The 13875-nt window shown below is 40.0% G+C and overlaps 3 protein-coding genes across 3 annotated transcripts; all 3 read right to left on the minus strand.

The window, feature by feature from the left end:
* Nucleotides 1-150: 150 nt before the first annotated feature.
* On the minus strand, nucleotides 151-3242 carry LOC106909724 (secretory phospholipase A2 receptor-like). Its single transcript, XM_088008050.1, has 3 exons — nucleotides 1903-3242; nucleotides 999-1255; nucleotides 151-914 (listed from the first exon to the last, which is right to left on the minus strand). The coding sequence occupies exons 1-3, from the start codon at nucleotides 2198-2200 to the stop codon at nucleotides 720-722; spliced, it is 750 nt and encodes a 249-aa protein (XP_087864176.1). The 5' UTR covers nucleotides 2201-3242; the 3' UTR covers nucleotides 151-719.
* A 683-nt stretch (nucleotides 3243-3925) lies between these two features.
* Nucleotides 3926-5664, minus strand: coa3b (cytochrome C oxidase assembly factor 3b). The gene is made up of 2 exons (XM_014976165.2): nucleotides 5455-5664; nucleotides 3926-4185 (listed from the first exon to the last, which is right to left on the minus strand). The coding sequence occupies exons 1-2, from the start codon at nucleotides 5621-5623 to the stop codon at nucleotides 4079-4081; spliced, it is 276 nt and encodes a 91-aa protein (XP_014831651.1). The 5' UTR covers nucleotides 5624-5664; the 3' UTR covers nucleotides 3926-4078.
* Nucleotides 5665-6339: 675 nt separating this feature from the next.
* Nucleotides 6340-13092, minus strand: nags (N-acetylglutamate synthase). The gene is made up of 8 exons (XM_088008052.1): nucleotides 12617-13092; nucleotides 10920-11200; nucleotides 9564-9777; nucleotides 9299-9479; nucleotides 8708-8749; nucleotides 8408-8537; nucleotides 7446-7628; nucleotides 6340-7119 (listed from the first exon to the last, which is right to left on the minus strand). The coding sequence occupies exons 1-8, from the start codon at nucleotides 12995-12997 to the stop codon at nucleotides 6936-6938; spliced, it is 1596 nt and encodes a 531-aa protein (XP_087864178.1). The 5' UTR covers nucleotides 12998-13092; the 3' UTR covers nucleotides 6340-6935.
* Nucleotides 13093-13875: the final 783 nt, after the last annotated feature.

The following is a 13875-nucleotide window of genomic DNA, read 5'->3' on the forward strand; positions in this document are numbered from 1 at the left end:
TTTTTGAACAGCTGCTATGGTTCTTTAGATGTTTTCATCTCACCGAATCTGAAAATGGTAAACCTTCAGTCTTCCACCCTGAAGAATGTTATTAGAACAACCTGATGGGTGTAAAGTACGGGGCATTCAGGGACAGAAAAAAACATAACATTTTTAAGTTTCCAACCACAACTTATTTATTGTTTACAAATAATTCAGAGGATTCTACTAACAACATAACACTTAACACAATTTTATATATTAAAACATGTGATCCATTTAAATATGTCGGTAGCCACATATGACAGAACCAGTGGGGGGAAGTCTGCTCTCATCCAAGCTTAAAAGATTTTACATAAAACTGCCCCTTTAAGTATGAGCAAAAAATCATCATAATTAACATAAATAACAGTTTTCAGATATCCATTGGTGTAGTTAATCTATATAATGTGTTTCACTTCATGACATTCTGTAGTTGTTGGAAAAAAAACTTTCCAATAATGTTCTAATTCATTGAATGGGTTTGGAGCTGTAAACATGGCAACTGAACTCAATAGTCATGATTCAACAAAACCCTCAACTTCATATCCAGAATTCATAATATATGATAACTTACATTCATACAGCAACTAGTTCTTTGAATAGAAAGCTTCTAACATGGCTTATTCTTGCCATCCATCCATTCAGCTAGTTTAAGTTATCACCTTAAGAGAAGAGCCTCTTTCCATCAAATAGTTTTTCTACATGATTCTAGATTTTAAATAACAGAAGAAGTTCCTTCTCTCATTGCAGTCTCTGATCCCAAATAATGAGTTGCTGTTCTTCTCCAGGACTCCACATCTCACAGCCGGGCAGCTTGGAATGTTCTGGTACTGCACCGGTTCTCCGCCCACCCAGAACCACTCATCACCAAGGTAACGCAGGCCGGTCCACACCTACCGACATGTAGCAGGGAGATCAACATAACAACAGAGGGTGAGTTGGTTAACAAAGGCAACACAGAGTAAACAGCAGCCCACCTCCTCAGTGGTTGCCAGTTGGATTGTCTGTCGTGCAAAATTGTGGTCGTCGTCTGTGGTGAGGGTTGCCAGGTCGTATCTGTTGACTTTGTTCAGAGTCCTGCAGTGCTCCAACGCCTCGTCCCACGTCTTATTCTCCTTCACCAGAATCAGCCCGTCATCGTGGCAAATGAAGACACGTGTTGCGCTACAAGGAACACTTGACCACTTCTTAGTGAGCGGCCGCTGGAAGACACAGTGCTCATTTTGTGACGGTTCTATGAGAAACAGAAAACAAACGTAAGTTTTTATTATACCTCTACTTTGAAGAATAAATCATCCTGCACTCTCGAACAAGATTCTGACAGAGTAGAATTTCAAAACAGTAGACAAAAAACCCCATTCTTATCTTATTAAGACTAATAAGCCACTACCTATTAAACCTACAGTATATTCACACATATTTTGTATGTAAACCTTCTAAAATGTCTACCTGGAAATACATTTCTTAGTTTATCACGATAGAAGTTAAGTTAGACACTTTTACTGATAAAAAATAAATTCCTGTGGACATAAACAGATATATTTACTATGTAGGTAAACAAACCTTGACATATAATTTGATTTCAACTCCCTTGTCTCACTGAGTATATGGACAAAGAAAATAAGGGTTTGGAAAATTATATATATTTTCTTCTCCATCATTTTTGTCCCTCCTTCGTTTTTTCCTTCCTTCCTTGTGTTGTTCCCTTTTCCTTCCCTCCATACTTACTTATTCCCAGTTTCTGAAACTCAACAAATACGAGCCACTCTGTATGTTTTTCTGAAGCGAACCTGGAAAAAAAGCTCCACCCCAACATGAAAAAGGTTTAGCTAATTGCAGACATCACTGCAACATTTACTGCACAGAATTCATCTCGCTCACCGTTTTCATCCCAGTTGAGGAAGGTTGCTGTCTCGTTTCTTCTGGACCATTTCCAGTCGCTCCTGTTGTTGTCTCGGTGAAGTCCAATCCAGCCCCTGGTACCGTTCAGCACCTGAATGTCTGTTTCTGTCCTGATAGTGATCAGGTCAGTGTGATGCTCCCTGCAGGAGGCCTGGGCTTCGCTCCAGGGTTTCTGTATTTCATAAAATGTAAACTTCCCTTCTCTGAGGCCCAAATGCTGCCCACAGGCAAAGTACAGGACAGACATCAATGATACAACGACCAAGATGGTCCTCATAATGTCTCCGCTGGAATCAGATTAGAATTTTGATTATCAGTCAATCAAGCTTATTTGTATAACACATTTCAGCAACTAGGCAGTTCAAAGTTCTTTACATCATAAAAACAGTAAAATCCAGAGTCATAGAACACAGTTTCAACACTGTTGAAAAGTTGCATTTTGTCAAATACCATCGTAATTGACAAAATGTACAATGACTGTACAAATGAAACACTGAAATGAAACCTTTCAGTGTTTCATTTCAAATGGTTCAAAAGCAACTCTAAACAGCTGAGTTTTTAGTCTAGCTTGAAAGGAACTCAGTGTTTTGGCTGTTTTGCAGTTTTCTGGAAGTTTGTTCCAGATTTGAGGTGCATAGAAGCTGAATGCTGCTTCTCCTCGTTTGGTTCTGGGGATGCAGAGCAGAACCAGAACCAGAACCAGGACCAGACCTCGGTGGTCTTCTGGTACTAACAGAAGACTTTGTTGGTAACAATTGGGTATCTACAGAATGCTTACATGGAATTTCACACAGGATTACATATGGGACCTTTGGAGTACCTCTTGGCTACTGACTTGGACTTGACCACATCTTTGCTCCACCTGCACCTGTTTTTGCAATCCTTTAAAAAAATATGTTTCTAGCTAAGCTAATCATACAATAACCAAGCAATAACTAAACAATTTATCCCATACACTGCAAGTAATCCATAGATGGTACAGACATCAGTAAAAGTTCAAACTGCACAGAAAAGTCAGTCTTTGTCTTCACCTTCTAGCTTTTTCTCGACAAACCTGCCTGACTTTTTAAGACTACATTTATGTAAAAGCTTCACTGGATGATATCTGAACTCACCTCAGGCTGCAGCAGCAGTTGTAGAGCTTTGAATCATTGAGGTGATGTTTGTTTTCTGTGAGTATACCAACCAATCACAGCACTGCTCTAACTCTTACTTGATATGCAGATTAACCTGGCCATCAAATCCTCTGCTTTGCCTGCAGCAGAGTAAATGCCGTGAGTGGCTTTAGGAAGCCCTGCTAACAGAGCCCAGAAAAAAATATTCACACCCATTAAACCTTTTCACGTGTCACATGCTCAAGACACGAGCAAACTAGGCCACTGAACCATCAGGGGCCTCCCATAAATGACATTTTACACAGACCGTAGATCTAATGTTTAATGTATTTAATTTATGTATACACACTTTCTCTGAGTTCACATAAACTTGTCTTGTACCTGTTACAACTTGTTCCAATGCAAACATCACTAAGATTTGTTTCTCACGACTCATTTCCTTCGGTGATGGTTCCCTGGACTCTGGTTTATTTGTTTACTGGGATCTGAGGCACGACTTACTGGAGTGATGGATGGCTTTATATGTGACTGCTCCAGATTGCTTGTTTTGTTTGAACCTTTTCAAGATTTCTTGTTGAAGTACTTCTAAGAAAACATTTTCCTTTACTGCACATATTTCGTTTTGTTTGTTGAAGCGGCCCTCTCTTTGTTTTCCTGGGTTCTGTTTGTTTCTGGTAGAATTTTCTGAATATCAATGCTATACTTGTGGTCATTGACTAAATATCTGAAGACACTTTCAGTGTGTGTGTGTGTGCATATATATATATATATATATATATATATATATATATATATATATATATATATATATATATATATATATATATATATATATATATATATATATATATATATATATATACACACCTTCAAATTACCTTCACAGATTTTACAACTGTTATGACTTTATTTTATTATAACATTCTTATTTGTCAGAATGTCCACATGTATCACTCGTGTTAACAGTTTGTGGAATAAAATGCGTAAAACGAGAAATGGATGTGTGATGGGTCCGCATGTTTGCCCAGCTGAGCTCCTGATCAGGAGTTGGCCCCAGTCCGCGGGCCCCTGATGATGTGGATCCTGGCCTCTTCATCCAGCTCCTCCACGATCCTCTCCTGTTTGACCGACAGGATGGTGTAGCTGACTGATGGACGGCTGGTTAAAGCAAATCACATCAGTCTGAAGTCATCAGCAGTGATCATCTCTGCTATAACAGCCTGTCTGAACGCTGAAGCTTTCTGTCAAAGCAAACAGGGCTGAATACAAACACAGGCCACATTTCAGAATTTTACTAAAATGTCATGCGATTGTTCAACACTGTTTTGCACATAAAAATGAAATCCATTAAGATTTATGGCAGATGTGTTAAACTGAAGACTCGAGGGCCATGTACAGCACGCCGCAGCTTCTACTTTGGCCCGTGTAAAACCAGAGGGGCAGCTAAAGAGAACCTTCAAGACCTTCAAGTGTGATTAAATATTATTTTATCAATCAAATCAAAGCAGTTTCTATCTGCTTTCTGCCAAATTGCATCAATCAGTTCCTCCACAATTTAGCAATTCCACAATCATGGAAATTCATGCAAAATTCAACAGGCCACTGCACCGTTTCTGCACTGCTGTGTAATTGTGAGTTTATTGCAAAATTTCTGCAAAAAAAAAAAATATCCAGGATTTTTTCATACAGAAAAAACAAAACGGAAACAAAACCAGGCAGAACATTCAGTCTGTTCATTGCCCAGATGTGAGCAGGGCAGGAGTACAAAATGTAACTGATAATAGTGATTAAGGATATCGATTAATGAGTTAATTTGAAGTTGATTGATTGATTAACAATTAATTGGTAAGGGGAAAATATTAGACATAGCGTGAAGGACGGAATTTGCTGCATTTTCTACATCCCTTTTTTTATATTTTAGTGAACTTGGTCAAATCGCGTAAAATTGATGTTTTAAAAGAGTAAATAATAGCTTGAAAATAGATGATGTAAATAGATGATGCTTAGTTGTACCTGTGATCAACAAGTTAGGATTCAAGTCTTCATTTCTGGGCCCATTACAAGCGCCTGTTTGACAAACGACTTTATGTTGCAGTGCAGGAAGTTCCCTGTCAACGTTTTCAACATAACGTACAGTGCAACTTTTCACGACTATATCAAAAATAAAATAAATATTTTAGGTTACAACTATTCACAATGTTCGAAGTAAATTGAGGAATATTCCTGAACTTCCTGCTTTTCAAAATCAGCTGTCTGATTTTTTTTACCTACATACATGACCTTGGTATAATTTTAAAGTTTTTATTTCTTTATGTCAACTCTTTCGCTGACAAATTTAAGTTTTGACTTCCAGCTCTTCTAGACATCTTGCTCCTTCAGTCAACCTCTTGTTGTGTAAGTGAACTGTGAAGGATACAGATGCCGACCACGAACGCTCCGATGCCCAGGCCGGTCAGCAGGTTCCTGCTCCGGATCCGCGCTGCGTTCTTCTGGAAGTAGTCCAGCTCCTGTCTGCGGCGGAGAAGCTGCATCTCTGCGGCTGTTCGGGTCGCTTTGGCTTCTCTACCCGGTCCTTCCTCCGCCATTGCTTGTTATTGCACTGACCGGAAGTTCACGTCTTCTTCCTGTACGTTAGAGTTCACTGGCATGGTTTGGGTTGCATTACCGCCATCTTCTGGCTCCAACCGTCTAGGACAGCTTTGTTGTTTTTCCTCTCGGGAATGGCTCGAGCATGATTTGTCTCCATGGGATACCGTCAAATTTTTCGAAAAATTATTACAAATGATTTTATTTTCAGAAAGTGGAAAATGCAATCATGTCACTGTTTAAAAGCCGCCATTGGCTTTATTTATATGTACTGAAATAGTGTACTTCTATCCTAATAATGTGTATTTTATGTTTAATTCGCCTCGGAAGTCAGTGTTTCACAGACGGGTGTTACAGACATGACAGCCAAATTGGATTTTAGATTTGGAGTGAAAGCAAATCCAAAATATTTTTTTTTCTCCTAATACTTCAGAGATTCTGTCTGAATTTGAATTAAGCCAAATAAAACATTTTATTTATACATTTATTTTAGAACTAATATATTCAGAATTCTGAGTACAAAAAGATTGTGCCACATCTTTAACTAAACATACTGCTGTGTAAGTTAGTAGTTATGTGGCAAATTCCAGCTGTATGCTTTTTGTATTTTTTCTTTCAGTTACAAACATCAAATCTAAATTGTGGAATTTGTTGCTGTCTAGAAGGGACCACAGACAGATGAACAGACGAACTCCTTGCAAGAAATAATTAGACATTTCCATGTGCAAAAAACCCACTTTAATGACACCCAAGTGCTTTAAGATGAGATATTTTTTTGTTTTCAGTTCTGGAGACTGCATTGCAAAGTAGCTGGGTGATATTTTTCTTTTAGTAATCAAAACCTTTGGAGCTTTCATGTAAATCCATATTTTAAATCTGTTCCCAGTTTTACTTTAGGATAAGTTGTACAAAAATAAAGTTGAAATAATATGAGAATAAATTTATAATATTACCACATTATTTTCAATATATTGTGACTTTGATATTATATTATCACAACTTCATTTTCCTATTATATCAACTTTATTCCCGTAATATTATGACTTTCTTTTCCTAATACTATGACTTTATTCTCAGATTATTTTGACTTTATTTTTGTAATTTTATTACAATTTTTTTTCTTTTTATGATCCAAATATTTTGTAAGTCCAAAATGCTAAAGAATTTTGCAGCAAGTGTTTTTTTTTGTTTTTTTTTTTGAGAAAAGTCCAGGAAAGAAGAAAACTTCCAAAATCAGAATCTAGTCATTGATTATGTAAATGGTCTCCAAAGCTGAACTGCCACAAAAACCATCGACTAAGAAGCAGGAGTTCAGGAAGCAGCAGCTGGAGGAGCAGGAGGCAGCTGGGTGGAGGTGAGGCGGCAGCTTTGGAATGAGTCGGGGAGGCTCTTGGCGTGCTCTAATAGCGCGTACGAGTCTCTGATGTCCGTCAGGCCAAACCAGAAGACGGTCCACACTCCGTTTACAAAGCTGCCGTCACAGTGCTTAAAGTACCTGGACAGAGGAGGAGAAATGAAGTGGAGGCTGTGATCTGGTGCTTCCTGCTGAGCCCAGCTGATTGTTTTCAGGTTAGAACCCAACAACGTAATAGAACTGAATAGAACATCCAACGACTAAACAGCTTGTAGAACCGCAGCTGTTGGCTTCTGTTAGACTTTATCATCTTTTCACAACATAACAGAGACTTTGGAGCTCTTAGTTGTTTTTAACTTTACTGAAGCTTAGGACTCTTTACTGATACACTGTGCTTGGGATCATTCCTTACCATAGCAAGAGTATGTCTACTTGATACCACGTTAATATTTTTGTGTGGGACTAACCATGGGTTGATCCTGTTGGTGGCCTTTGACCTCCAGAACAGCTTGCCCAAATCCTGTCGGATGCACTCCCACAGGATGTGGCTGGTGCCCTGCCCCTGCTTACTGCTGCTCACCACAAACTTGTCCAGGTATGGGGTCCCACCGTTGACGGGCTCCATGGTGATGATGGCTGCTGCACTGTAGCTGGTGGAGGACATTAATGCAAAAATATGTGGTACTTTCTCACACACAAGCAGTGTTGTGAGATGGAAGCAAAAAGGCATGTTTTCCTATCTGAAAAGTGCGGTGTGCATTTTATTTACTTCGCTGTGTTTCCGTCAAAGATTTTTTTTTATGTGTATTTTTAAGTATCACATTAGAAAAGTTTGACAGAAACTGTAACATTCGGAAGAATTTTCTCAATCTCGTATGAAAAGATTTTACGCTCGCTTCAGCTGGTTTTTGGTTTCTTTGTTAAAGAGTTAATGAGTAAAAGGGGAGAAGGAAACACATTTGCTGAATAAGTGCTGACGCAGTGAATGCTTCCATCTGATGGTGGGTCTGTGCCTTAGCAGAGGCACGTAAGTTGGAAAAGTTCAAACTTGGATGGGCGGACACTCGGCATCTCCAGAAATGTCCGGTTGATGCTAGTTAGCAACCTCTACTTCCTGTTTATGACAGCCACGCGAAACGTCAACATGTGGCAATATTGAGGGGGTTGTCAACTTCACTCATGCTCTATAAAGTGTTGGCTGAAGGGACCTCAAAACAAATCCATGCAACACTTTTTGGATTTTAATTGGTGAATGGTTGAAAACCACGAGTCATTTCCAGACTATGTCACATTAAATCCCACATTAGGGTTTATAGTTGTAGCCCAGCAAAATATAAAAAAGTTCAAACAGTATGAATACTGGAGAAATGAAATGTACATTAAAAGCTTAACTTTGTCATATTTTTTCCCCTCCACTACTTGAACGCACCCTTCAGAGAGGTAGACGCAGTGCAGCCGTCCCTTCAAAGACTCCACATAATCCTGCCTCAGAGTTTTATCGAATGACTTGTTGATGAGAGTCAGCAGACGCTCCACGTCGATCTCGTCCAGAGAGGTGTAGTACCTGCACGAACAGAGCAACAGGAACGCCGAGTGTGTCTTTGTGTGTAAGTCTGAAGCAGTGTGTCAGGGGATTTCCGTGCTTTTAGAAAGCGTATCCTTGTGACAGGGGTTAATTTTGGATTATGACACACGGATCAGGTTACGTGGGCTTGTGTAATATTTACTGACCTGTGTATGGGGTCGCCGTTTTTGAAAAGTGTGCCGGAACCTGACATGAAACACAAGACAGAAAACAAATTACTAAATTAATTAAGAAGATATTCTGCAGGTCAAAAACAGATGCAATCAAGCTAGCAGTAGCTCAACTCAGACTGTCCTGTGTGTTGCACACAGAGCTCTGAAATACTTCTGATACATTATTTTTGTTTTTGCTTCTTCGTGACTCTTGCATGTTTCAGACTATGACATCTGAGGAAAATAATCTGAGTGAATGCAAAAAATGTTCTTACACTGCTTTGTAAAAAATGTCAATTTATCAGCTCCTATACACCATAAGAAAGACTTTCGGTATTTAATTATGCCGCATGAAGTGATCAGTACATTACTGCGAGAAAATGCAAAGGAAAAAAAAAAATCCTCCATGTCCACTAGGGGGCTCTGTAAAATGCGACATGACCGTTCAGACTGCTGCTGCTTTGAAAACAATCGGATACGCCTCCCATTTTGATCGGATTTATTTGTTTTTGTGGTGAAAAGATGGGAATGCTGTGAAAAAGTGGGACATGGGTGGCCTTTGCCTTGTGCTCGCAGGGCTCACCCCGGTGGCTGAAGAGCTCAGTCAGCAGAGTGTCTGCAGAGGTGATCACAGCTGAGGACTCTGTTGGTAGCTGATTTAGCAGTCTGGCGATGGTGGTCAGCCTGCGGCGCTCCACTTGGCTCAGCCACTCCGCTGCAGACAGACCAGGCAGGTCAGTGGGCAGTGACACCGTGTCCAGTACCTGTCACTCAAACGGAGAGCGGCATACGTGAGTAAGCAGTGTGTATTCATATTTGATGTGCGTGCATGAGGGCTGGTTCTGTGCCTTGTGCTTTTCGCCCCGCAGGCCTCCCGAGTTGTTCAGAAACATGACTTTGAGGGGCTGCAGGGCTCGGGAAATGGCTGCCGTGACCTCCGTTGGGTCCAGCACCAACGAGCATCCATGTCCGTCCCTCCCAACTGGACAAACCAGTGGGATGGTCCCACAGTCCAGACTCCACTGGAGGAGGCTGATGTCCACAGAAATGGAGTGTGGAGCACTGCAAAGAAAAGGATAGAACTCTACTAACATAACAGAAGGAGAATTAAACCATCGACGCCAGGAAACCTGGACATTTGTCATGACATTTTGGAATCACAGTAAAAGTATTTCACACCCCTTGAATGTCGTTACATTTTCTTCCCTTCTACCTATTAGCTTTGATGTGTTTTACTAGGATTTTATGTGATGAACAAGAAGTGAAAAAGAAGTACTAATAAAAATCTGAGCGTAGCACAGACTAATATTCAGGCACATTACATTCTGACACCCCTAAATATAAAACTAAACAGTTTGTGTAGGTCTACAGCGATGCTAAGCTTCCTCTTTCCTGACCCTTGACCTGTACAAGATCAAGGGACGGTAAGCCCTGTCGGTCCACTCTGCAGGCAGGTACAGAAATATTTGCTGTCTTTCTTTAACTCTTCATCTTAACCGGAAACAGAACAGTTTGATTCAGGCCTGGTCCACATGTAGTCGGGATATCTGGGAAAACCAGTACATTTTTATGAACTTTGGCCTTTCATCTACACAGCATCACTAAAAACAATTACTTAAACTCAGATTTGAGAAAACTCTGTCTGTGTGTGCATGTGCAGATGGGAAAACAGAGATATAGAATTCCACGGATTACTGTCTGTCACTAATCCACCATTACATCCATGTGATTCCCAGTCAACACCATCTTGTGTTTTAATAACTTTATATTCTAATACGCTATTTAAAAGTAGCTCAATTTATGTCTGTCCACACAAATGAACCTCTTGCAGCCATGTTTAAATCCTAACAGGAAGTTGTGGATGTTTTGAAGCAATCTGATTGGTCGACAAAGTTTTAGCTTTAGGCTACACTGCCCCCTATATGGGTTTGGCATGTTTAAAGCAACACTGAGGCGTGTGTTTGTGTTCATGTGGATGGAAACTTTTCTGCAGCCGATCCCATGTGAACAATATATTTTTCTTAAGCAACAGAGCAATAGTTACTTTTTTTAATAAGAGAGAGTGGAACATCTTAAAGAGAAAACGATTGCATTATCATTGTTGCATCATGCATAATCATCCGTGTTGTCTATTGTTGAAGTCACAGGTCCTATAACCTTCAGAGACTCCTCTTTAGTGGCTATAAAATAAGTTTTGTCCTAACCTGCTGCCTTGTGGTGCCTCATGCAGCTGCAGGAAGGACTCTGCTGAGAAGAATGGTAGAACAGTTGCTGAGTGTAGCTGTAGAGCTTCAGTGAGCTGCTGGCACCGCTTCACCAGCCCTTTGGTGCTCCAAGACCCAGCGGCTGCTTCTACAGACTCTGATTCCTGGTTATAGGAGCAGCCCATCACCACCACGGACTTCATGTCCATCCGCTGCAGGAACGACAGGCCAAAGGCCAGGCTTTGTACCGCCTCCCTGCTTTGGAATACCGAGTCGTCCACCTCGAAGAGACACAAAAATATTTAGAGTTTAAAAGTAGGAAGCACTCTGTACTTTGGTCACTGCAAAAGGAATAAAATCAGTCAAATCATTTTTTTTTTGTGTGCAGATAAGCGATTTCAAAACAGTCAATTTTAAGCTGCGTGTTTCAGGAAATGTGTTCTGTTGCCACACAGTCCTGACATTTTGGGTTATTTTTTCTACATATGAAGGCATGTCTAGAAATAATATCATAGACATTTTTTAAAAGTAGTAAAAAAATAAAATTTTACTTTGGAATTGTATTTCTTTTTTTTGTGGAACTTAATTTGTTTCCAACTATCAGCAGGAACATTTCCTGCTGGACCGGTCTGACGTTGGGTCAGAAGGGACAGTTCAGTCCCTTTTGTTGGTCCAGGGTGCAGTTATGGTACTAACAGGTTGATCACATAAACTGGTACTGCTGCATGGCAGGCCATTTTGACATAAAACTGGTTTCCTCTGACTATCTGTAATTGACATCTGTAATTACAATGTAAGCGTGGTGAAGCTGATTTTACATTAAATAGCTGTGGAAGTGAACACAGCTAAATGCGAAAAACCTTTTAGAATTAATAGAAAGAGTATGGTGTAAAACTACATTTTATTAAAAGTGGTCTCAGATACTACATAAACCAGCTCACTGCACTGACCTGAATTGATCAGATGACTTTGTAAAAATGGAGGATTTGTTATGAGATTGTGATGTTTTTAAAATGTGCCAGAAACTGGCCATAAGCTGAGAAAGAAATTCTTATTTCTCTGTTGCTATGAGAAACATCTATAAAACTACTCTTGTGTAGAGGAAAAATATGATATCAATCAATCAAATTTTATTTGTATAGCACATTTCAGCAGCAAGGCATTTCAAAGTGCTTTACATAATTAAAATAAAAACAGTATGTGACATTGAATAAACAGTGAGAAGGAGAAAGAGATTTTGAAAAGGGAAAAAAAAATTAAAAAAAAATAAAAACATTAAACCCGCACCCATTTTAGGACTTCAGTTAAACGTGGTTTGATCCTTAGAAAGCTGTGTTATACTTCAAATAACTAATTTTAAATAAATAGTGCAATATTTTAAATATATATATATATATATATATATATATATATATATATATATATATATATATATATATATATATATATATATATATATATATATATATATAGGGAAGAAATATGTATGAAAACTAATTTGCTTATTTTGATATGGTCCAAAATAAAAATAAATTTGACAGCCCTGAGTGAGGCCCGGGCATTTCACACTGACCCTCGTGCCATAAACTGCCTGAAATGACGTTCAGTTTTGAAGACTATGAATTAATTTTAAAAAAACTCGAAAACATAAAAGTCTCCGTTACTTCCCGTTAACAAATAAAAAATGAAAAGTTTACCTCCAGCACAGCAAAAGCAGGCGACTGAGATAAGTTCGCTCTCTGGAACTGGGTCAGCCAGTACCGAGCCTCGCGAGGATCCCCACCGACCTCGCTGAGGAAAGCCTTCACGTCCCGGTAAATTAAGTTCCGGTTTGCCAGCGCGTGTCGGTCAGCAGCGGAGTAATACCCGGGACTTTCCTGCTGACCCGCGGCCGCGGTTCGCCCTCCCATGCGGGCTGCAGTGGAGCTCTCTGTACGGCACTGAGTGGCACACATCTGCCCCCGCTGCCGGCCAGAGGTCCCGGCGAGCACCGCAGAGCATCGGCCGGGACCAGACAGGTACTTCCCAGCCATCACCACGGCCCGACAGCCGGTGGAACCGCTGTTGACTTTGGACATGTGGAGAGCTGGGACCGACCCGGAGGCCTTTGCTGTGCAGCAGGGTGTGCTGTCTGTGTGGACACTGACAGCTGGACCATTCAGCACGCAGCCTGCTGCTGTGTCGGCATTTCTCATATTTCAACTGACCAGCACATGAGTCGTGGGTTGAGGGGGCCATTACAAGGAGGTCTGAATACCAAATGTTGGAAAGAAAAAGAAAATTACCAGATTTGTTACTATGATCAGTTTCTTTTTAAAACAAAATACAATGCTTTGGAAAAGCACATTAATTAACATTAAACAAGACTTTTAATGGCTTTTCCTCTGGCCAGTCTTCCATACAGACCAGGTTTGTGGCCTGTATGGAACAGATCCTTCTGTCTGAGCTCTGGATCTCCACAACTCCTGAACAGATTAAGTCACTGACCCATTTAGCTACTTCTGTCATTAATACTTTCCTTTGCAGTTTTGCTTCTCTTCTCCATTTTCACACAATGGGTTGAGATATTCAGATGTTGGGGATATTGTGTTTGAACTGAATCCTGCTTTAAATTTCTACAGAACTTTCTCCCTGACCTGTCTGCTGTCTGTGTCCTCTGTTTGTTCTCTAATGTTCGCTAACAAACCTCTGACCCCTTCAGGGGACAGCTTGGTTTATACAGAGATTACATGTTGGATACTTATTATGAATATGGTGACTTTTGGTTCTTATTTAATCTGACATCAGCCGTAATTGCATGGTTCAGTTTAGATTTTTTTGCAAATAAATTTAAGAACTAGCATATCATTTTCTTTCCGCTTTGTAAGTATGCACTACCTTGTGTACACTGAAGACTGTAATTGAATCTAGATGGAGAGAATGTAGAAAAAAATAGAGTGAAGAATTTTCTGGCTAC

Source organism: Poecilia mexicana, unplaced genomic scaffold (genome assembly GCF_051168715.1).
Source record: "Poecilia mexicana isolate PSO_F unplaced genomic scaffold, ASM5116871v1 scaffold_8, whole genome shotgun sequence".
In the NCBI taxonomy this organism is placed as follows: domain Eukaryota; kingdom Metazoa; phylum Chordata; class Actinopteri; order Cyprinodontiformes; family Poeciliidae; genus Poecilia; species Poecilia mexicana.

Bases quoted from the DNA above. Each gene is read 5' to 3' on its own strand.
- coa3b (XM_014976165.2), bottom strand. From the start codon at position 5,623: ATGGCGGAGGAAGGACCGGGTAGAGAAGCCAAAGCGACCCGAACAGCC. The intron at 4,186-5,454 runs GTATCCTTCACA...GCCGTCCATCAG, and splicing joins AGCGTTCGTGGTCGGCATCT to TCAGCTACACCATCCTGTCG.
- LOC106909724 (XM_088008050.1), bottom strand. From the start codon at position 2,200: ATGAGGACCATCTTGGTCGTTGTATCATTGATGTCTGTCCTGTACTTT. The intron at 1,256-1,902 runs GTGAGCGAGATG...TGTTTCTCATAG, and splicing joins CCTCAACTGGGATGAAAACG to AACCGTCACAAAATGAGCAC. The intron at 915-998 runs GTGGGCTGCTGT...ACATGTCGGTAG, and splicing joins AACTGGCAACCACTGAGGAG to GTGTGGACCGGCCTGCGTTA.
- nags (XM_088008052.1), bottom strand. From the start codon at position 12,997: ATGTCCAAAGTCAACAGCGGTTCCACCGGCTGTCGGGCCGTGGTGATG. The intron at 9,778-10,919 runs GTTAGGACAAAA...TTTTCTTTGCAG, and splicing joins GAGGCACCACAAGGCAGCAG to TGCTCCACACTCCATTTCTG. The intron at 8,750-9,298 runs GTGAGCCCTGCG...GTTTCATGTCAG, and splicing joins TGAGCTCTTCAGCCACCGGG to GTTCCGGCACACTTTTCAAA.